This window comes from Pyrus communis, chromosome 11 (assembly GCF_041283825.1).
Source record: "Pyrus communis isolate YQ-2024b chromosome 11, ASM4128382v1, whole genome shotgun sequence".
In the NCBI taxonomy this organism is placed as follows: Eukaryota; Viridiplantae; Streptophyta; class Magnoliopsida; order Rosales; family Rosaceae; genus Pyrus; species Pyrus communis.
Window position 1 is genome coordinate 31,498,363 of NC_142575.1, and position 22,086 is coordinate 31,520,448.

A 22,086-nucleotide genomic window follows, 5' to 3' on the forward strand; every position below is an offset into this window, starting at 1 on the left:
CTCTACTTACCCTCCGTCCCCGCCTCTGCAGTCGGCCAACTGTGCCCTAACTATCGTTCCACCCATTTTAGCCAACAACCCCAAAATAGTGCCACGTATCCCACCTCGAAATTGCCACATCAACCGGTGGTCCCCACCGACACAGACATTGCCACTCTCACTCTTTCTCCGGAGTATATATATTGTCCCCACCCAAAGCCCTCCATGTGAAATTTTCTTCCGCCTCCTTCTCTACTCTCCTTCCTCTCCCTCCTCCTCAAATCTCCCGAGTTTCAGAGAGGAACGCCGGAAAAATACCGGAATTCGGTTCGGAGTGTGTAAAAAAGAGAAGGGAATTGATTTCGGGATTAACGGTGACATAGATGTCGATGGCGGTTGGGCCAGCGGTGTCGCTGACTGATGGAGCCACCCCGGTGCTGGGACCCGCAATGATGCCGATGCCGACTCCGGTGACGGTGGTATCAGACGCGGTGGCGAAGGACGCAATTATTGGTTGGTACAAAGGAGAGTTTGCGGCGGCAAACGCGATCATCGACGCCCTCTGTGGGCACCTGGCTCAGCTCAGCGGAGGAGGTGACGAGTACGCCTCCGTTTTCGCGGCGATACACCGAAGGAGGATCAATTGGATCCCGGTGCTCCAGATGCAGAAGTACCACTCCATTGCCGATGTGATGGTGGAGCTCCGAAACGTCGGGTCGAAGAAGGTGGAGATGGAGGACCAGAAGGCCTGCGTCGAGAACGGCGACGTTTCGAGAACAGAGGAAAATTGCAAGAGCGAGGAGGTTAAATCGTGTTTGGACGAAGAGAAAGTGAAGGAAAGTGACGAGAAAGTGGCGGAGAGTAATGGAATTCGCGCCGCCGCCGACGAGGTAGCCGATGAGGAGGCTTCGCCGGATAGCGAGATTACTGATGCAGGTAAATAATCTGATTCATTTCCTCCACGGTTGAATTTTTAATATTAAATTCTGAAATTTGATATGAATCGAATTCGATTTTTTGATAAATTTTTAATCGGGATTCAGTTGTGTTTGAAATTCCAATTTAAGCTACGTAGCTGTAGCTGAGAAAGTTCTATTTTTCTGGTTTTACGAAGCGTTAGGTCCGTTTGGTTAGTGAGAAAAAAAGAAAAGAAAAGAAATAAACTTGTTTGGAATCTAAAGGGCTTTTCCTATGCTGTTTGGTATCCGAGAAAATAAAAATATAATTTTATTAGATATTTTTCTGATTACAAAAAGATATATTATTTTAATTATAAAGAAAACTACTATTTTTTTTTTTGTTGTCCATTATTTTAGGAGCAACATTTTTTCATTCCCCCAGATCCGTGATTCAAGACTTATTTTTGGAAATAGGTAAAATTCAAAACGTCGCTTTCCATTTCCTCTACTTGGAGATTGAAAACCCTGCTTTGAATTCAACGTTGCGTTTCTTTACGTTTAAGAAAACATTAAGGAGACTGTCTTAATGTGAGAATTTTTTAAGATTGTCAACTACTACATATTTTGGTACAGTATTTTATAATATTATCATAAAAATTATGTCAAAAATAAAGGTGGTAGAGAGTCAGATTTTTAATAGGGTCTGTTTGGTGATGCTTCTAATTTTCCGGCTTAACTAATCTCTCTTTATTATTAATTATACCTTTTTAATTTCCAAAAAAAAAAATAATAATTTGAAGAAATTAAAAATTAAAAGGTAAAAAAATAATTTAGTGTGGCTGGAATCGTTTTCCCGAGGTTTTAGCGGGGATTTCAGATTTTCGAGGTGGAGTGGTGAAGGAAAAAGTTTGGATGCAACCGGTGTGAGAGTTAGTTGGGCGCTCGAGAAGCGTGCCGTTTGATTTCAAGGGTAGGCGGCGCCTGATCATAGCCGCTGACGTCACGGGTTGCGTTTGGTTTGTTGGTTCAATCTGGGTTGGCAGGTGCTCTTTGACAAAAGTTTGGGTGGTCATCCCAACATTAAAATTAATTATTATGGTGTGGGGCCCAGCTTGCTATGGGCCCGGCTAGGTTGATAATACCGAGTTTCGGGGCAAGCCAGGGGTTAAGTTGGCAATGAATTGCGTTTGGGTTTAGCATTTTAATTTTTACGAAAACTAATGGAATGAATTTGAAAATTTTGAGTTTTAATCAAAATAACAAAAAAATGTTAAGTAAATAGTACCATGAGTGACTTTTTAAAGTAAAATTGTCATTTTTCGTTAAATTAAACAGTATCGAAAGTATTTCGTTAAAACTCTCTTTAATTTTTATTTATGATTGTGCCAATTCACTTTTGATTAACACACAAAACGATATGAAATAGTAATGTAATACTACATGTACCCACTTGTACCCTTTTATTTATTTATTTGGACATACCAACTAGATTCGACGTGTGTTAGGGCTGGTTTGGTATTGCTGTGCTTTGAAAAAAAACTGTTTCTGCTGTGCTGTGAGAATAAGCAGCTGTGAAATAAAGCAGCAGAGTGTTTGGTAAACTTTTTTGTAAAAGTGCTTTTGAAAAAAAAAAACAGTATTAGAATGTTTGATAAACTTTTATGTAAAACAGATGTGAAAAAAAGCCAGTTTTTCAAAGCTAGGTTTTGCAGCTTCTTGTTTTTAGCTTTTTTTTCATCCAAAACTGTGAAAAAAAGCTGAAGCTGAGTGTTTACCAAACACAAAAACAGCTCCCAGCTTTTTTTGATAGCAGCTTTTTTCAGAATCACCTCAATACCAAACCAGGTCTTAATCTGCACACCTCGTTTCTTATAGTCGTATAAGTTTCGAGTAGTGTATCATGCTGCCGAATTACCAACCGGCTGGGGTATCATTATGTTTGGACAGCCGGATCAGCTGTTTAAGGTTCCGATATTCTCTATGCTTATAGTGGTGTGTTGTGTGTAGCTTTACTGTTTAATTGTTTGTTACTGTGTCCGGCCTATTTGGTTGTGCGCGGTGAGTAGGGATAGCTTTTGCTTTTTGTAAAAGCACTTATGAGCGGCAGGTGGAAGCATTGGCATATTGGGAATAAATGCCCATATCTCCATTTTTATGTTTTAGAAATTGTGATGAAGATTTACATTCCACAAATGCATCATCTGAAGCTTATTCAAAATTTTATGTACCTCCTAATTCACAGTACTTAACAGTTAAATCGATATGTAGAGAAGATTATGCATAATTTACGATATTGACAGTAAAAAAACACTCTTGTTCTGTTCTGTTTCAAAAGGATTGCGTACAATACATGCTTATCAGTGATTTATTGCAAATCCAATGTTCGTAGACTCGGATTTGATAGAAACTTTGCATCATTTCTGTATGATAGCTATTTTGGCATAGTTCGATAAATGCTAGTTCGTTAATTATACGCTAGCTGACTTCGGTACAATATAACCAACTGTTTTTTGGATCAGTTGACAGGCTATTGTTTATCAGTTATCCATCAGATTAACATAGATTTTTGCTAGTGAACTCATTTGATTATAGAATGCATTCTTTTTAACGATTTGATTACCTTCTGCTTTTACTGCAGGTTCACAAGAAGCGCAGCTCAATTCAGTAAACGAGGAAATATGCTCTAATCATGATGAGTGTGAGGCACGTCGTACCCAGATCAAATTGACTAAAGGTTTCTCAGCAAAGGAGTCGGTCAAAGGGCATATGGTGAGTTCTTCCTCAATCTAATGTCACTCTGTAAGATAGAAGTCAAAGAGTTGATATGCTGTATATTCTGGTAAAAAAAATCAGGTAGTTATTACTGACTAGCAGATGACCGCACTGGCAGGTGAATGTTGTGAAAGGGTTGAAGCTATATGAGGACATATTCGCTGACACTGAGCTCTGCAAATTGACTGACCTTGTAAATGATCTCCACGCGGCTGGAATTAATGGAGAGCTCTCAGGTAAAGGAACCCTTGTCTCATCCTGGGTTGTATCTTATTTTGGTCTCATATATTGTTCTATTACGTCGTTTTGTGTAATGGAGATAATTGTAGTAATTCATTTGTTCTTAAAAAAATTGGCTTCCGAAGTTTGAATGCGAAACTTTCCATGTAGCTTTATTGAGGCTAACTTGTTTTTTTTTAACATAGGAAAGGCTACTATAAGTTATCTTCTTGATTGAATACAGGCGAGACCTTCATTTTGTTCAACAAGCAGGTTAAGGGAAACAGGAGAGAGCTTATTCAGTTTGGCGTTCCAATTTTCGGGCAGATCAAGGAGGATACTACAAGTAATAACCGAAACTAGTAATGCATACTTCAACTATTTTATGTCATTTAGTTTAGTTTGTCAAATTTTGGACAATGTCTTATTATCAGCGATTCATTTCTATGCATTGCATACTAAATACCGAAACTAACTTTAATTTGTTTTCTTGTGTTTATAGGCAATATAGTGCCGATTCCAGCTCTTCTCGAAGATGTGATTGATCACTTTGTACTATGGCAGCTAATTCCGGAGTATAAACGACCGAATGGTTGCATGATCAACTTCTTTGAGGAGGTATTCTATGTTTTGCTTGCTGCATTGTCATGATACCGCCTGTGTTATTGTTTACTACAACATAGCTGCAAAGAGGGCGCTTCGTGGCATTAGTTTGTGTTATAAGTCTTTGTTTATGCACTTTCTTTTTAATTTAAGAGAGAAACGGTTTTAATGGCAATCATTTATTTTGTAGGGAGAATATTCACAGCCATTCCTGAAACCACCGCATTTGGACCAGCCCATCGCCACTCTTCTCCTCTCTGAATCAGCAATGGCTTTCGGGCGCACCCTTCTGAGCGATAATGATGGGAACTACAAGGGGCCGCTGATGCTATCACTGAAACAAGGGTACGTATTCTTAGTTCTTTCAGCTTACTTATCTTTTCACGGTGGTTGAAAAGCGCAAACGTTAATGTTTAACTTCTGCAGGTCCCTTTTAGTCATGAGGGGAAACAGTGCTGACATGTCACGACACGTGATGTGTCCATCTCCTAACAGAAGGGTGAGCATTACTTTCTTCAGAGTCCGAGTAGACTCCAACCAGTTCCAGTCGCCCCAAAGTCCAACAAACAATGGTGCCATGACACTATGGCAACCCGGGATGGTAAGCCCATACACGATGCCAGATGGAGCAGCTCCCAATGGTTATGAGGCAATGGATGTGATGCCCAAATGGGGTGTCCTTCGTGCTCCAGTAGTCATGGTAGCCCCCGTTCGTCCTATGGTATTGAGCCCTCAAAAAGTCCCTCAAAGTGGTACAGGGGTTTTCTTGCCCTGGACCATGGGATCAAGAAAACCAGCAAAGCATCTCCCACCTCGCGCCCAAAAGGGACGGCTTATGGCACTCCCTTCCCCTGCAGAGTCCAGTTCTGAGCCCGGCATCAGTGTCTAATGGAAGAACGAAAATCCGAAGTTAGTCAGAGGCAGCCCTGGGTCCAACAACGATATGAATCAGCATAGCGTTCACGTTCGCATTTGTGTTCTACACGAGTCTTTTCTTGATGTACAAACAGAGCCTCGGTGCTGTTAGAAGAGTCGGTTTTTTTTTTCGATTTGTTTTCGCTTCTTTTGTCTCAGTAAGATTAAGGTTGCAGGGGTGATTACAGTACTTTTTTATTGGATGGTGTACGGCTTTCGTAGTTAGTAAGAGTATCAAGTTTGTGGGGTGTGAATTTTAGCTCAAGTAAAAGGAGCTGAATTTTGTATTGTGTTAAAAGTTTTTCATAGATAGGTTGAATTATTTTGTACTACATTTTCAGTTTCCGAAAAATGGAGTGATACGTAGTGGTAATTTTTTTATACAAGCGATATTTAGGTGAAGTGGATACAAACACACGACTTTCGGTGACAGGATTAATGCACTAAACCACTCAAGTTTTAAGTCTCGTACGAATTCAGAGCCATTACATTGAAACCAAAACATGAGACTTTCTTTTACAGGAACTGCACCAAGGAGTCAACAGAAGAAGGGGCGTTAGGCGTATAAAAGCTACAAGCATATGCAAATGCAAGGGACTTTCTTTTGGATGAGAGGGAACTGCATATAATTCACATTCAAAACGTGAAAACCGCGCTTCACAAATAGATCTAGCACGTGATTCGGAGTGTCTGTGGTTCGGGAAACCTGCTGATCTTCTGCGGACGTGTTTGTCTTTAAATGATGATGTTTGTCGGAGAACTTCTGATTGGAGCATCTCTCACACCGGGTGGAACAAGAGTGAGCAGGTGAAACCGAAACGCAAGAAGTCTCATTCTTTTGGTTGATGATGTTTGTCGAAGAACTTCTTATTAGAGCATCTCTCACATTTGATGGAACATGAGTGAGGGGGTGCGGCTGAATCACAAGAAGTCTCGTGCTTTTGGTTGATGATGTTTGTCGGAGAACTTCTGATTAGAGCATCTCTCATACCAGGTGGAACAAGAGTGAGGAGGGGGGACTGAAACACAGAAAGTCTCGTGCTTTTGGTTGACGATGTTTGTTAGAGGACTTCTGATTAGAGCATCTCTCATACCGGGTGGAACAAGAGTGAGCAGGTGAGACCGAAACGCAAGAAGTCTCATTCTTTTGGTTGATGAGGTTTGTCGAAGAAATTCTGATTAGAGCATCTCTCACATTGGATGGAACAGGAGTGAGGGGGTGCGGCTGCAACGCAAGGAGTCTCGTGCTTTTGGTTGATGATGTTTGTTAGAGGACTTCTGATTAGAGCATCTCTCATACCGGGTGGAATAAGAGTGAGCAGGTGGCACCGAAACACAGAAAGTCTCATGTTTCTGCACTATGACCGACGTAGTTAGACACTCCCACCCCAAGTTATTATCCAACAACATCTTAAGATTTTGCTAAGTAATGGTAAAAATCCACAAATTAATGAAATTGAATACTTTTATAGACAAGGCTGGCTTTAACATCACAAATTACAGATATAAAGGAATCTATTTGCATTTTAAACCAACTGATAAAATAACAGGGATTTTTTTAAAAGAATCTCCCTTTACATATATCACACTTCCAAGAACAAATTGGGGGAGTACATACTAATTTCGTGCACTAAATTTAAGAACCAAGAACCCTCTAATTTACTTGCTACTCAAGCTTGAGCCGGTACATCATCATCATCCTCAATATCCCAGCTTAAATCTTCTTCTTCTTCAGCAGCAGCAGTACTGAGCCGCTTTCGGAGCTCGGCTTTGTTAGTAGGACTTCCACTTCCACTTCCACCACCATGGCCAACTTCTTTATCATCAATGCTGCTAAGATCCTCAATCTCATCCCATCCAAGGTCTTCTTCCTCCGGCGTCGAGGACTTGATTGAAACCGCCGGAACATCATTGCCTTTACCGGATTCAGCAACCCCATTCTTCTTCCCTTCCACTACCGCTTTCTCCTCCAATTTTGATGGCACGTCTTTCTTCGCGGAATCCCTTTCTACCTGCATTTTCTTTTCGGACTCCTTACCACCACTCAACTCCACATCATTACCCTTCTTTTCAACAATTTGAGATTCCCCAATAGAGCTACTCTCTTCCTTAACAACCTTCTGCTCAGAAACTTTGCTGACCAGTTCGCTATTTGCAGCTAAATCATCCTTCTTAGACGCCACATTCGCTTCTTCAAAAACACTGCCTTTACCGGCAGCTACATTCTTCTTCCCTTCCACTGCCCCTTTCTCCTCCAATTTCGATGGCAAATCTTTCTTCCCAGAATCCCCTTCTACTTGCATTTTCTTTTCGGACCCCTTATCACCACTCAACTCCACATCATTACCCTTCTTCTCAACAATTTGAGATTCCCCAACGGAGCTACTCTCTTCCTTAACAACCTTCTGCTCAGAACCTTTGCTGACCAGTTCACTATTCGCAGCTAAATCATCCTTCTTCGACGCCACATTCACCTCTTCAACAACACAGCTCCCCTCTCCCACATTATTGGAACTCTTCTCTCCAACCTCTTTCCCAACCTTCAAGTACTCAACTTTCCCATCTTTGCCAGAACTTTTTGCAGCCACTTCAGTACTTTTCACCGAATTCGCTTTCAATACCACATTGTTCACATTGTCATCATACTCATCATCATCAACATCCCAACTCAACTCCTCATCCTCCTCGATCGAAATCGCCCGCTTAACGAGATTCACTCTCACATCCTCAGCCTGCCTCAGCTTATAAACCCTATAAAAGTACCTACACCAAAAGCTTTCGTGCTCAACGCTGTTCGGAACAACGCTTTTGTAAATCCCCTCCATAGCTCCGTTTTCTTCTAAAAGCCTCTCAATTTCTTCACCTTTCTCCTCCAAACCAAACCCAGATTGCCATTTTCCGTAATCATCCAAATCCTCTGGCTCCTCACAGTAAGTGCTAGCGTCACCCTGAATCGCACGCACCTGAGCGTCAAACCTACTGTACCGCTTCGAATTCGTGCTCTGCTGAGAGCTAAAGCTTTGGTCTTTGGCGTCGGAGGAATCCGATTCGTCGCCAGCGAGGATCTGGGCCGTCCCTTGAAGCACTGTGTTCCCGAACTCATCGATGACGTGCCCCACCGTCTCCAACGACCCCTGAGCCACCTCGATCTCTTTCTTCAGACCCAACCCGAATTCTTGCAGGTCGCGGCGGTAGGTCTCGATCACCGACTCGGATCTGGTCGATAGTGTCTTGATCAGATCGCCGAACATCCACCCGCCGGTGTTGCCGGTCGGGTTGGGATTGGGTTGTGTCGGTGGGGACTTCGGATCTGGGTGTTCTTGTTCTGGGTTGTTGGGAGACCCGGTTTCGGATTCGGATTCGGGGTTTGGGGGATCTGGGTCGTCGGAGAATACGGATTTGAAGAAATTCATGGAGGAAAAATTGGGAAAGCAGAGGGATTGGGATTTACCAGAAAATTTGGAAGAGAGAGAGAGAGGGGTTGGAGTAGAGTGAGAAACTGGAAATTTAGGGACGTTAACGTGCGCTTGAAGTGTAGTTCGAATCAGTGAGGTGGGTGGTCAATGTCTAGCTTGGTGTTTGGGCTTCAACTATGGATATGGCCCCAAAATAAAGTATGGATTATTGGCCCAATACTTTGTTATAGACCCAACATTGAGCAAGCCCACGTGTCAAGCAGGGACGAACATCAGTAGTGATCTTTCCGATTAAAACAGAAAGGGATCTCCGGATCCCTTCCTCCTAGTCAATCAAGTCCGGAGATCTGGGCTATTGAAATTTGATCCAACAGCTAAAGTTATTATATCTTTTAAAGTGGGCCCTTATTTATAGTCCTTGTATCAAATTTCAATGGTCCGGATCCTCGGACTTAGTGGATTAGGAAGAAGGGATCCGGAGAGGATCCCTTTCCGATTAAAACGGTCATCGCCCAATAGATTATGGGTATTGTTTTTCACTGTAAATGAGTTGTGTTAGATTCGATTTTTATCAAAGGTGAATTTGGACGAAGTTATTTATGGCAATGTGTGGCTTTAGCCAAGTCCCCTACTTCCTTTGTGTAAACACATCACTATATTAAAAAATAAATAAAAAATAAAAACAATATTTAAAAGTAATTCTATGAATAACATGCTAGTAGAAATTCACATCGACACGAAGACGTGAGACCTCCATGTCGGATCTTTCCCATATGTTTGTGGGTTATGGGAGATATCATAGAGTTCAATTTCATCCTCGACCCATGACCAATATGAGCTTGAAGTTTTCTTGGTAACACTCGATATTTTTTATAGTGGCTCCGTCCATGTCTCATTTCATTTATATGATTCCTAAAAATTATACAAGACATTCTATAGATGTTCAGGCATGCACTTCGTTTTGGCTAAGTTTTGGGCTCCAATGTCGAATACTACGGCGGAGTATTGTAAGTGTTTATCCTAGTATTTGCCGGTGCACATGAGCTTCCGGTGACGTTCATTCAAGTTTATCAAAACTCATCCTGAAGTGTGTAAAAATCAAGAGGGGTTGCTGTTTTGGAATAAAAGTGATTGCAAGCAAAGTAAAATACTAGCTCTCTCCAAATGCATGGTATCATATGAATTTCCCTATGATATTCTTGCAAGTTGCTTTTGCTTCGTACCAAAGTCCTATCGAAGGAATTTAACATATTATTTTATCTTCCTCCAATTGGAGCTAACAGAATACTTGACATAAAACCAGTGTAATGATGTTTTAGGACTCATACAGTCGAACCCCGCTTAGTGAGATAAAGTTTGTCTTATCTTCGCCCTTTGGATTGGATTACAAGACAAAACTAGTATTAGTTCTTCCATCAAAGTTATAACATTCTTTCTTTCCTACTTTTCATTACCACATTTCCAAGCATGGAATCACACATCCAAATGACTTTGCAGTTTGTTCGGTGCACATAAATAATCTTCATCCCCAAACATTCCATCTAAACCTTCTTCCCCAGCCTCCGTCGGAGCTCGTCTTTAAATCTAGCTTCTCATTCGAAATTAAGCAATGCAGGAGAAGCTCAACCGCACCGAGCCTACTGGCATTTGCCACAGGATCTTCACCTTCATTGTGAATAGCCTGGTCGGTAGACTCCTTGTTAAGCAAGTAATGTTAGGCCATCCGATGCCTGATCAAGACGAACAGCCTATGATTCCAGCTGCTAACCCTAAAGGGGTTGAGACAATGGACCATCATGAGGCTAGCCAGACGCCGGAGAAGGATTCTGGTCTTCAGATTCAAGTTCACTACAAGCAAACCGATGGCTTTGAATCGTGGACGCATATTGACAAGTTAGGTGATCCAGTGAAGGCCAATGTTTCCGAACACAAGGGCAACCTGACGAAGGTTTTGAGCATTAAAGATGTACCGAAACCAGATAAGGAGAAAAATAGTATGAAGAAAGGAAAGGGTGTAATGGGTGGCGAAAAGTTGACACTAGCAATGGAGATAGAAGATGATGATAAAGGATCAAAGATTGCGTTAAGGCGGCGCGTAAGGCCACTTTTTCACATTGCTCCAAACATAAACGAAAAATCAGAAGCGTTTATTCAGAGCAGAAAGGAAGCTATGAGGAGGAACTATGGCATTGAGCCGAGGAAGTCTTAGCCCGAGAAATATGTCATGTGGCGGTTGGCACGGTGGCTCGTCGGAGTTGCAAGTTTACAATTACTGAGACTATTAGGTAGTCGCAAAGAGCTTCCTAAAGGTTGGAATGGCTATTGTCAAAACTATGTACTGTACTGGTTATTATGCACTTTAGCTTTTCAAAGTAGTTTTATACATGTAAATTAAGAAGAAGAAAAAAAAGTAAATTTGTACATGTAAAGAGCAGCATTTGCAATTAAAGTTTTTATTAAAAGGAGTTTGGCGATGAGCAAAATAGGATGATAAATTGGGAGAATAATGTGGATTATATAACTCATTACTTTTTCAATTAGGAGAAATTGTTGCGTATAACTAGCATGACATGTTTGATTTGATGTCTTTTTTTTTTTTTAACAAACGATAGACTGATTACAATAATTTTATCTAAATTATGAAGAAGAGGATTCAAAGTTAAGCACAGAGGGTGACGTACATTGCTATAACGAACTCAGCTAAACTCATGTTTGCATGACATGTTAATTTGATTAATTAGTTTTGTCAATTTGGTCGTCCACTCAAATGATAACATTTGAATTAAGAACATTATGTGATTTTGTCACCTACATTGAAATTTTTTAAATTTCTCGATAAGAAGGTGTGGTTAAATCTGTTTAGTGTGACCATTGGGTCTCTGAAACCGCGAGGAAAAAGAATCATATGTAACAAAAAAACAAAAAATCAGAAAATTGATGTGGATGGGATATCCGAGACTGGATAATTTGAAATTGCCAAGAGACTTCCATCAAAATTTCGGCATTGGTAAACTTGTTTGGTGGTAGAAAGAGTTAGTTTTTTAAGTAATTTTGGAGTCACAATTGCTTCATCTCATCAAACTATAAGATGCTACAAGAAGTACAAGAAAAACTATACCAAAAATGAAAAAAAAACAATGTATCAACAAATTGTTAGGCTAAATAAACTTAATTATACACTAAACTGGATTTGGAGACATAATTTCGTATTTAAACAAATACTGTTGAGGGCCGCCATAAAACTCCGGTAAGAGGATCTTCCGGCGGTCAAAAGCTATGCTGATAACATTATGTGGTCTTCTTCCTCCTCCATGTGTTTCCTCTAAGTACGAAATATGCCCTACTTGCAATTAACCAGCCTTAACCCAAATTAGTTTACTCCCCAAAGTTTTACTTTCCTTTCTATACTTTTCCTTTATTTTTTTTACTTGGTCTAAGATAAAAATCAAAGGGTAAAAAGAAAAAGGATAGCAACCTACCCATTGACCATTTTTTCACCTTCTTGCTCTTCTAGTTAATCAAACTCCCTTATCCCCACTGACCCAAATTTCATAGTCCAAAACTATTTTTCACCTTCTTGCTTTTCCCACCATTGATCTCATCATCTCATTCTTCAAAATGATGAGCTGATGAACGGTAGAGATCATAGGGGGCCCACAGATGATCAACGGTGCAGGGCTTTCTTGAATCTAACCTCAACCAGGGTTTGCCCTTCCCACTCCAATGCAACAGGCTTATAGGGCCAGGATGCAAACTCCTACACTTGCCTTCGAGATTGTCCCCACCGAGTCCATGTTGATTCCACCTGTGATGAACGGCTGTGATGTCTCCAGCCAAAACCAACAAAAATGGCGGCAAAGACCCCAAATGGTAAATTCGCTTCTGCTTCTGCACCACCATCCACTCCTCCATTTTCTTAGTGTACTCACCTTGTCTCCATTTATCCACGTCCACCACCATCACCCCTGTGTTGAAATAGCAAGGATTTCTGCCCTCAAACGTTTTGGACATTTCACTGTCGGACCAGAACGATTTTGTGAAATATTGGGTGAAGTTTGCATGGCAATATTCTGGCGCTGCCAATACCTTGCCTTGCAAGTCAACCTTCCATAACTTTGCCACGTCATCCACAACCACAAGGTCCGAGTCTAGGTATAGAACCCTCTTCACATCAACTGGAAGTATGTCGGCTAGGTAAATACGTGCATAGTTTAAGGGTTGGTCCAAGGCTTGGCGTATCGACTTTGATATTTTCCCACGTACCCTATTCGAATCGAAGCGGTAGACATTGAAGTTGAGGTAGGGGAAGGTGGATTGGATGTTGGAGAGCACCTCGGGGTCGAACCGTGCCCAGAGAAAGTGGAACTCGACAATCCCTGGGCACATCGAGTGCTGCAGTATTGAAAGCATGGCCGCCATGGTGCCTCTTAGGTAATTGGAGTCTAGTGTCATGGCAATGTGAATTTTCTCTGCATGCTCACAGGCATCCATGTTTTGGAAAGCTGGTGCTTCTCGAAAGATGGCAACATTCGGAGAAGGTTTCCGGATGATGCCAAGCCGGATGCCTGTGGTGGCGGCAACATGGGTGGGGCAATGGAGGAAGATGAGAAGGTGGATGAGGATGAGGAGGAGGAAAGACAGGAGGCCATGAGATGTCGATGAGACGGCCATCCTGCCCTTGATGGTAGAAAAAGGTGGTGGAGGGGATCAAGGAAGAAGAGGAGGACCAGGGAGAGTGGTGGCCATAGGCTGGTTGAGAGAAGGTTTAGGGGAGAGGTTAGAGGTTAATGATTGATATAACAAAAATTTGGGGGAAGGAGGCAGGTCGGTGGGATTGTGAGGAAGAGAAGATTACTCGGAGGAAGAGAAAGAGGGGGATTTGGTTTTTGTAACAAGGTTAGGTAATTAGGTTATACGTACGACCCCATGTAACAAAATATAGCAAGGCAATTATACTATTATATTATCCAAAATTATTATTGTTTGCTTGATGGATTCACTTTCTTGATATTATTTTAGGCAGTTTTATATTACCTTTCATATTTTTCTGCCTCTTTAAAAGGGAAATATCATTTGTTAAAAAAAAAAGAAATATATTTTTAATGGAAATTTTGGAGATCAAATCTTCCGCATTCAAAAATCTATGTGGTTTCTCTATGATCTATTTTATTTGTTTACATCTGGCTATTTATTTAAAGTTCACTCAACAATGTTTAACTCTTCAACTTATCTCTTTAATAAAATAAATAAATAAAAATTAAGTTAAAAAGAACACATATCACTCAAGTAAATAGGGCAGAGAGAAGCCACCAAAAACTTTGAGTGCAGAATATTTGAACTCAAATTTTTGCATTTTTTTTTCTTTTTTCATGTGTAATTGACATTAAATTCATGGACGTCAAGTTTCTTCAATGATGTGAACAAAGAAAAGGCAATTTTCAAGTTTTTTTTTTTTTTTTTTTTTCCCCGTTTGCCGAAAGGGCAAATTTTCAAGTTGCATGCTAAATTCCCAAGTATAACAAGTTAGTAAACGAACTCGAATCTTGACCCTATATTTTCTGCTGTGATCTATATAGTTGTTTAGGTCTTCTACTTAAGATCACGATTCCAAGTTTGGGATCTGCAAAATTTTTGATGTCGGTAATACGGTCTGGTACACTAATTTTCATAATATAATTGGTTGAATCATTTCTCAAGTTTCTAACTAACTGTATTATTACACTTAGTTTAGTGGTCGTATTTCGTAAAAAAAACGAGGCCCAATGATCCCATTCTAATATGGGCTTACTTTCATCATTTTTTAAATGGGCCTTAAAATGTTAGCCCCATTCATTGCTTCCCAAATCCATGCAATGATCTAAGAACTCAGGCTAGGGTTCAGGGTTTTTCTCCTTTCACTCTCTCTCTCTTCCACAGCGAGAAAGATGAAAGATTTACAGCTTTCGCTGAACCAAACCCAGAAGGTCCGGCTGCAGAGAGCTCTCGAAAAGCTCGAATCTTTGGCTTCAAAGGCCAATTCCAACGCTTCCGTCACCGTCGCTGATTCCATCCCCGTTAACTACGAAGACGGCCTTCTCAAGTACGTCTCTCTCTCTCTCTCTCTCTCTCTCTCTCTCTCTCTCTCTATAATGCTCTGATTTTGGGATTTTCGATTTGGGTTTTCTTCAAATTTTATCTAAGTGTAAAATAATTTATGGGTGTCTCGGATTTTTGTGAATTCAGGGGACATGGGACCTCTGAGGTCAATGGGGAAGTTGTTGCGACGGTTTGCGGCGTCGTCGAGAGAGTCAATAAGCTGGTTTATGTGCGTTCTTTAAGGGCCAGGTACTTACTAATTAAGTGTTTAATTTTTTTGGTTTTTAGTTAATTTTTGTTGAAATTTTAATCATTTGGCGCTTATGGAATTTTTGAAAATAAATTAAGGTACAAACCAGAGGTTGGAGATATCATAGTGGGGCGTGTTATTGAGGTGAAAACAGGAATGCTGAACTACAATTCGATTAATTTTATCGAAAGTTCGATTATTGATGATTTGCTTTCTTTGTTGAGAAACATTTGGTTTTATGAGTCTGTTTTGTGATCTTGTGATAAATTATGGTTTAGGTTGCTCCGAAGCGTTGGAGAGTGGAGATAAACTATAGCCATGATGCAGTGTTGATGCTTTCTTCGATGAACTTACCTGACGGCATACAGGTATAACTGTTAGCCCAAGTTGGCAGCATGCATCAGTAGTGATAACTTTCTTTTACCAGATATGCAATTCATAGTGTTGCTAAATAAGTGAGTCGGAGTGGTGTAAAACACTTTCAAGAAGAATGCTAACTGGTTCGTTGTTCAGTAGATTGTCCACTGTTTACAGTTTTGTTGATTAGTGACAAAGATAACTGTGAGATGGAACAAGGGAATGCCAATTTTACAGTTGGACATATTTGACACAGAGCGTGGAATTCTGTTCTATGGATTCATATAGCTGTATATAAATCTGTTAGATGATCTAGATTTTCTTTGTTTGAATTTTTGTTTATCATTCTGAACACTACAGAACCCTTTGATTCGTTATATTCTATTTATTTAGATAATTTGAACCCCTTTTCAATAGAAGTCACGTATTTCCGCCATCCACTCTTGAAATAGAAACATGTTCAGATTCAATTTGGATTTTCCACTACTGTAAATGTTGCGTTACAATCCCTCATTTAAGTTTCACTCTTTCAATTGCTAGAGGCGCCGAACTGCCCTGGATGAACTCAACATGCGCAGCATTTTTGAAGAGAATGATGTCATTTGTGTAAGTCATGTAACATGTATTACTGGCCTAATTGAATAGAAAAAAGGAACAAATTAAGACTTGATCCATTGTTACAAATACTTTCCCTTTTCCAGGCTGAAGTTCGTGGTTTCCAACATGATGGTTTACATCTCCAAGCAAGAAGTCAGAAGTATGGAAAGGTTTGTCTTCTATATAATTCGTTAACTTTTAGAAGGATGCTTCTGAACATTTTGTTCAGGCATTATCCGTTATTTGTTAGTATTTCTCACAATGATTGTAACCTGCTTTGCAGCTTGGAAGGGGTCAGTTGCTCACAGTTCCTTCTTATCTAGTGAAACGACGAAAGCAGCACTTCCATCATCTAGAAAACTATGGCATTGACCTGATACTTGGCTGTAACGGTTTCATCTGGGTTGGTGAACATGTTGAAGTTACCGACGATATGCTAGTGGATCACAAGTCTGAACAACATGATACCAAAGCCGATAAAAGTTCCATTAGTCCCGAAGATCAGGAGAAAAACTACACTCCGCAACAGACAAGAGAGAACATATGCAGAACTGCAAATGCTATCCGCGCATTGTCTACATTAGGCTTCAGTATTACCGTAGAAGTGATCATGGAGACGGTTGATTTGAGCAGTTCTATAAATGTTGCTATACATGAAATGCTCGGCGCAGAGTTTTGTGTTCTGGTTGCAGAAAAGGAGGCTGTACGGCGAAGCATGACTAAAAAGAAGTGACGATTTGTTGTCTAACTTATGTAATCTGTGGTCAAGAGGAGTCCTTCCTGTAACTGTGTTCTCATCTCATCATATCTTATACCTTTGTATCAGTAAACAGAAATTTTTTATCGTTCGAAATCGCTACGGGTGTCATAACTTCCGTCCGTCTATCATCCCAATTGTTTGCCACTTGCGAATTGCGGAACCTCGCTTGCTATCATCCCAATTAACATTTGTGAGATTTTGCTACAAAGTACAAATACAGTGTGTATCTGAAAACTTAAAACTCTACAAACTCCATGTCTTTTTGCGAACGATAACAAGATTAGATGATTTACAACGGTTTTATGCGACGTTTCTAAGATATCATAGCTCATCCTTTGGCGGCGATTCAACTTCGAGGCATTCTTCGTCCCAATAGTAGGGGTACTTCAACTTTGCAGCAGTGTGAGGCATGAACCAGTCCTCATATATGAACCTGAATGTTGAAACCAAGGGTGGAAGTATCATTCACCGTTCTTTACAATCCGAAAAAGAAGAAACAAATAACCTGGCATGAGAACGCGAAAGAATTGCATCTGCATATCATGGTGCTCTATTTGATATCGGACTGAAGTTGAAGAAGTAATAGATGATATTAAACATAGAAGATGAAAGAAGGTGGATTGCATACACTTTAACTGGCGGACGAGATATGGTGACAAGCACTTGCAAATCCTCATGTTCATTTGTATTCCGGACCTGCAAAGCAACGAGTAAGTTGTGAATTGCCTATCGGAGAAAAATAAAACATATTAAGTGTAGAATGCTTAGGTTTACCTGGTGAGCATCGTTAACAGGTATGTGAAATGTGCTATTTGCAAAGATAGAGAACTCTTGTGGCTTTCCAGGGAACTTCTCGTGCGAGCTCGGTGCAAGGTAAAGAGTTCCACTTCCCTTTAGGACAACAAAAACTTCTTCACAAGAATGCCTGTGTATTGGTGTGCCTGATCCTGGAGCAAATGTTTGTAGCCATACCTCAACCTGTGAACCCGATAACTCTATCATATATACGTCCCCCCAAAAAAATTCTCGAATTCATAACTTGTTCATCGCAAAGTATGATCTACAATGTCCAAGGCACATCGAAGGACAAGAAGTTTTAGATATAGACGGTTTAAGATGACAGCACATATACACGAGTATATTATCGGACAACTTTCAGTGAAATCTTGCTTGAGGTCATTGTGCAAATCAAATGGTGTAGACTATAGTCCTCTAAGCCACTATGATCACAAGAACAATAAATTCTCAAGCGAATGGTGGAACGGATATACCTCTTTCAACCCGTGCAAGAGTGAACCAGCAACAGTTGTGTGTGTCAAACCCGCCCTTCCATAGTTATTCTGTGGAAGCTCACTTATATTTCTTACTAGAGGTAATCCTGCATCCAACATATAGATTTTAAGCAATATAATAGTTAATTAATTATCTTAATCCACAACATTATTAAGCATATTACCCACAACCCGAAGGATATAAGAGAGTCGAAGATTTCACAATGTGGGCAAGCACAAAATTCCCAGGAAACAACCAAAACATCAAGTTCAAGAAGGGAAGAAAACAGAACCAAACACCATTAGAGACATTAATTATGAATCAAATGCTCATTTGGAAGTGCTTTTAAAATGATTGAAAGCGCTTTTAAAGAAAATGTTTTTGGATTCCAAAACAATTGCATTTTTATTAAGATTTGAGTCCAGAAACATTTTCGCCAAAAACGCTTTCACCCATTCTAAATGCACTTCCAAACAAACTCATATACACTAGCAATTAATAGTTAATTAGCTTAATCTATATCATTAACAAGCATATTACCCACAATCCGAAGGATATATGAAGATGGAAGATTTCACCACTTGGGCAGTCTCAAAATTCCCAGAAAATACAGAATCAAACACCATTAGAGACATTAATCATGAATCAAACGATCATTAACCATAAACCAATGATCAAGAAAACAACTACTAACACTCTTTGATGAAAAAAAAAAAAAAGATTTGAAGCACGATTTGTGTAAATTCATGAAAGATTAAGAAGGACCTGTTACCTTTGAGTGAGCATTTGGAAGCTTCAGATACTGCAGAGAAGAACAGCAAGCTGAAGAAGAAGATAGTAAGCGAAGAAGGCCCTGCCATTTTCTCGCTCCTTCCACAACTTCCACTTTCTCTGATTCTTTCATGAGGAACGCCGAGTAACTTTATTCTTTAATTTATTGTTGGGTTGCAGCAGGCCCAAAAGCACTTTTAGGCCCAAAATCACTTTTATGAGGGATGAGGCATACAAGAGTCCAAGACCAAATCCTCTTGCAAAAGGTTTAAGCTTTAGCCGGATGAGGAGACGAGAGTGTTTGCCCAGCTGCTGCTCGAGCTGTCTGCCATTGATGGGTTGATCTTAGCGGCTCTCTGGATAAGCAGCTTAAGCAATTCTCAGCCTGAGCCAACTCCACGAACAGGTCAGCTTCTTCTTTCTTCTTCTTCTTCTTCTTTTCTGCAACTTTGTTCAAGTTAACAAGCATTTCACCGACGAAATGGAGAAAATACGAGAAATGGATAATTGAGTTTTCTCTTCTTCCTTCTCTGCAACTTTGTGTAATGAGTGGCTTTTTACTATCTGCTTTTGAAAGAAGCTAAACTTTCTGCAGTTCGGCTTTTCCTACTGAAAAAAAAGCTAAATTCTTCGGTTTATGTATGTTTGGATGTAAATGGTAGAACCCAAATTTTCTTTGGTGCCTAAGATATGAAATTTGTATTCTTTTATGTATTTTTGTAGAAATTTGTCTCAGAAATGAAAATTAACCGTCTTTTGGCTGCTGTATTTCATTAGAATTTGTGAGCTCTGTTCTAAAAATTACCAGGCAGCTGGTTACCGGCCTGGTTAATGCCTAAATGTTTAAAAATTAAGAAATGGCACCTAAATCTGCCGAGACGCCTAGATCACCTAGGCGTCCGTCTAGTCCGCCCATACCCTCTTGCGACTCATTTAGACAGAAAATAGATATCTTTCATTTGCATTTTATTTTTTTCAATAAATTGTAAGAAACATGTTAAATACTTAATTAACCACACATTATATGATTATTCTCCATATTTTCATTATGTTCCAGTACTTCATATTATATATGTTATATTATTTTGTAATTTATTTTGTAGTTTATGATAAAATTATATATATTCTAAGTATAAAGAAACACTTATTTACACAAAATATAATAGATTTACTTAAATCCGTCTAGACGCTAAGCCCTAGCCCACTGTTTAACTAGCACCTAGCGTCTTTTAGAATCTTGTTTGTTAGTCCGTCATTCGAAAGTAAGAAAATCATGTTGGATTAGTAGATTTGAGTAATTTTTGCCTATGATAACTCACTGTTATTATCTTCTTGTATTAGTAGATGTGCCTTGATGAACAAGATTATCATGTTGTTCTCTGCATTGGTACTACTATGTATTTGAGTTGAGCCCTTCGTTTTTCGCAGGCGCGTTGGTAGTTTTGAATCTGGAAGTATGAAGATCAGATGCTATACTGGTATTACGAAACCCAGCTTTTTGCTTGTGCATTCAGAGTTACCGGTACTTACATCTCTTAAGCCCCAATTCACTTCTATATCCACGCTTTGCAATCGAGAGAAGTTGATAGGGTTGATGACAAGGTGTCAGTATTCTGTTTCTGGTAGAAGGTCAGCAACCAGTTATAAGGATTCATCGGTTTCAAATACAAACACCAGTCGTGCAGGTAGGAGAGATAGAGGTTCTTCATCCTTATATAGTCGTCCTAGTCTCTTAGAGATGAAGAATGAAAGGATGGAAATTCGTGCCCGGGTTTATGATTTCTTGCGAGGAATTGGTATTATTCCTGATGAGCTTGATGGATTGGAGCTTCCTGTTACAGTCGAAGTTATGAGGGAACGTGTGGATTTTCTTCACAATCTGGGACTTACAGTCGAAGACATTAACAACTATCCACTTGTTCTAGGCTGTAGTGTGAAGAAAAACATGATTCCTGTGCTCGATTATCTTGGGAAGTTGGGTGTTAGGAAATCCACATTCGCAGAGTTCTTGAGAAGATATCCACAAGTCCTGCATGCTAGTGTTGTTATTGACCTTTCACCAGTGGTCAAGTATCTTCAAGGAATGGATATCAAACCGGATGACATTCCTCGGGTTCTTGAGAAATATCCAGAAGTGCTGGGATTCAAGCTCGAGGGGACCATGAGCACTTCGGTGGCTTATTTAGTTGGAATTGGGGTTGCAAGAAGGGAGATTGGAGGAGTTTTAACTAGATACCCTGAGATTTTAGGGATGCGTGTAGGTAGGGTGATCAAGCCTTTTGTTGAGTATCTCGAAAAGCTGGGTATTCCTAGACTGGGAGTGGCTAGACTGATAGAGAAGCGTCCTCACATCCTTGGGTTTGGATTGGAGGAGAGGGTGAAACCGAATATTCAATCCCTTTTGGAGTTTTGTGTTCGAGAAGAATCACTTGCTTCTGTAGTGGCACAGTATCCTGAGATCATAGGAATTGATCTCAAGCCTAAGCTTCTCAGTCAACAAAGTTCACTCAAGTCAGTAATAGATTTGGATCCCGAGGACTTTGGCAGAGTTGTTGAGAAGATGCCTCAAGTTGTTAGCCTCAGTGATAGACCTATGATGAAGCATGTCGATTTCCTTAAGAATTGTGGATTTTCCTTGGAGCAAGTGAGGAAGATGGTCGTCGGGTGTCCCCAGTTGCTTGCCTTGAATCTGGACATCATGAAACTCAGCTTTGATTTCTTTCAAACAGAGATGCAAAGGCCTTTGGATGACTTGGTTGCTTTCCCAGCATTCTTTACTTATGGTCTGGAATCGACTATAAAACCAAGACATAAGATGGTTTCAAAGAAAGCGTTGAAATGCTCCCTTGGATGGCTTCTCAATTGCTCTGATGAAAAGTTTGCACAACGGATGGACTACGACACCATTGACATGGAGGAGATGGAATCATTGCCATCGTTTGATATGAATACGCTCACAGAACCAAGGAGCGACGATTCAGGTTCTGAATACGATGATGACAGCGATGAAGATTATGTATAGAATGATCTTCATGTAATCAACTACCGAAATTTTTGTTCTAATTTTGTAAAACAAACAAATCAATGATGATTCAAATTTTGTACTGAAATTTTGGTCCATTGATTGGGCATTTTGTTAGTTCAGCCATGGATTTTCGTTGTTGATCAGGTAAATTTATGAGTCTCTATTTAAACAGCAAA

At 40.1% G+C, this 22,086-nt stretch overlaps 4 protein-coding genes and 2 pseudogenes across 6 annotated transcripts; 3 read left to right on the top strand and 3 right to left on the bottom strand.

The window, feature by feature from the left end:
• Positions 1–204: 204 nt before the first annotated feature.
• On the top strand, positions 205–5,719 carry LOC137742051 (oxidoreductase, 2OG-Fe(II) oxygenase family protein). The gene is made up of 7 exons (XM_068481792.2): positions 205–915; positions 3,517–3,647; positions 3,769–3,886; positions 4,114–4,215; positions 4,372–4,487; positions 4,663–4,817; positions 4,899–5,719. The coding sequence occupies exons 1-7, from the start codon at positions 363–365 to the stop codon at positions 5,359–5,361; spliced, it is 1,638 nt and encodes a 545-aa protein (XP_068337893.2). The 5' UTR covers positions 205–362; the 3' UTR covers positions 5,362–5,719.
• A 1,115-nt stretch (positions 5,720–6,834) lies between these two features.
• LOC137741997 (uncharacterized) lies at positions 6,835–9,071 on the bottom strand. The gene has a single exon (XM_068481722.2). It carries the CDS (start codon positions 8,798–8,800, stop codon positions 7,058–7,060), a length of 1,743 nt encoding a protein of 580 aa, XP_068337823.2. The 5' UTR covers positions 8,801–9,071; the 3' UTR covers positions 6,835–7,057.
• Positions 9,072–11,943: 2,872 nt separating this feature from the next.
• On the bottom strand, positions 11,944–13,557 carry LOC137743735 (putative galacturonosyltransferase-like 4 pseudogene; annotated as a pseudogene).
• Positions 13,558–14,654: 1,097 nt separating this feature from the next.
• Positions 14,655–16,961, top strand: RRP4 (ribosomal RNA processing 4). The gene is made up of 7 exons (XM_068482211.2): positions 14,655–14,882; positions 15,026–15,127; positions 15,227–15,272; positions 15,407–15,496; positions 16,026–16,091; positions 16,187–16,252; positions 16,366–16,961. The coding sequence occupies exons 1-7, from the start codon at positions 14,728–14,730 to the stop codon at positions 16,813–16,815; spliced, it is 975 nt and encodes a 324-aa protein (XP_068338312.1). The 5' UTR covers positions 14,655–14,727; the 3' UTR covers positions 16,816–16,961.
• Positions 16,962–16,987: 26 nt separating this feature from the next.
• On the bottom strand, positions 16,988–19,035 carry LOC137742363 (auxin-binding protein T85). 2 transcript variants are annotated; one of them, XM_068482212.2, is made up of 5 exons: positions 18,887–19,035; positions 18,114–18,220; positions 17,617–17,820; positions 17,471–17,538; positions 16,988–17,275 (listed from the first exon to the last, which is right to left on the bottom strand). In XM_068482212.2, exons 1-5 carry the CDS (start codon positions 18,972–18,974, stop codon positions 17,164–17,166), a joined length of 579 nt encoding a protein of 192 aa, XP_068338313.2. In that variant the 5' UTR covers positions 18,975–19,035; the 3' UTR covers positions 16,988–17,163. The 2 variants fall into 2 exon arrangements, with proteins under 2 accessions (XP_068338313.2, XP_068338315.2); XM_068482214.2 differs by having other exon boundaries at positions 16,995–17,275; positions 18,880–19,033.
• A 21-nt stretch (positions 19,036–19,056) lies between these two features.
• Positions 19,057–21,995, top strand: LOC137743598 (transcription termination factor MTERF4, chloroplastic pseudogene; annotated as a pseudogene). Its single transcript, XR_015953328.1, has 2 exons — positions 19,057–19,291; positions 20,314–21,995. The product of XR_015953328.1 is annotated as a transcription termination factor MTERF4, chloroplastic pseudogene (transcript).
• Positions 21,996–22,086: the final 91 nt, after the last annotated feature.

Coding starts and splice junctions, on each gene's coding strand:
- LOC137742051 (XM_068481792.2), top strand. CDS start 363: ATGTCGATGGCGGTTGGGCCAGCGGTGTCGCTGACTGATGGAGCCACC. Junction 3,648..3,768: donor AGTCGGTCAAAGGGCATATG/GTGAGTTCTTCC, acceptor CCGCACTGGCAG/GTGAATGTTGTGAAAGGGTT. Junction 4,818..4,898: donor ATGCTATCACTGAAACAAGG/GTACGTATTCTT, acceptor TAACTTCTGCAG/GTCCCTTTTAGTCATGAGGG.
- LOC137741997 (XM_068481722.2), bottom strand. CDS start 8,800: ATGAATTTCTTCAAATCCGTATTCTCCGACGACCCAGATCCCCCAAAC.
- RRP4 (XM_068482211.2), top strand. CDS start 14,728: ATGAAAGATTTACAGCTTTCGCTGAACCAAACCCAGAAGGTCCGGCTG. Junction 16,092..16,186: donor AAGAGAATGATGTCATTTGT/GTAAGTCATGTA, acceptor TCCCTTTTCCAG/GCTGAAGTTCGTGGTTTCCA. Junction 16,253..16,365: donor GAAGTCAGAAGTATGGAAAG/GTTTGTCTTCTA, acceptor CCTGCTTTGCAG/CTTGGAAGGGGTCAGTTGCT.
- LOC137742363 (XM_068482214.2), bottom strand. CDS start 19,018: ATGAAAGAATCAGAGAAAGTGGAAGTTGTGGAAGGAGCGAGAAAATGG. Junction 17,821..18,113: donor TCTTGCACGGGTTGAAAGAG/GTATATCCGTTC, acceptor TCGGGTTCACAG/GTTGAGGTATGGCTACAAAC. Junction 17,276..17,470: donor TCTCGTCCGCCAGTTAAAGT/GTATGCAATCCA, acceptor TTCAACATTCAG/GTTCATATATGAGGACTGGT.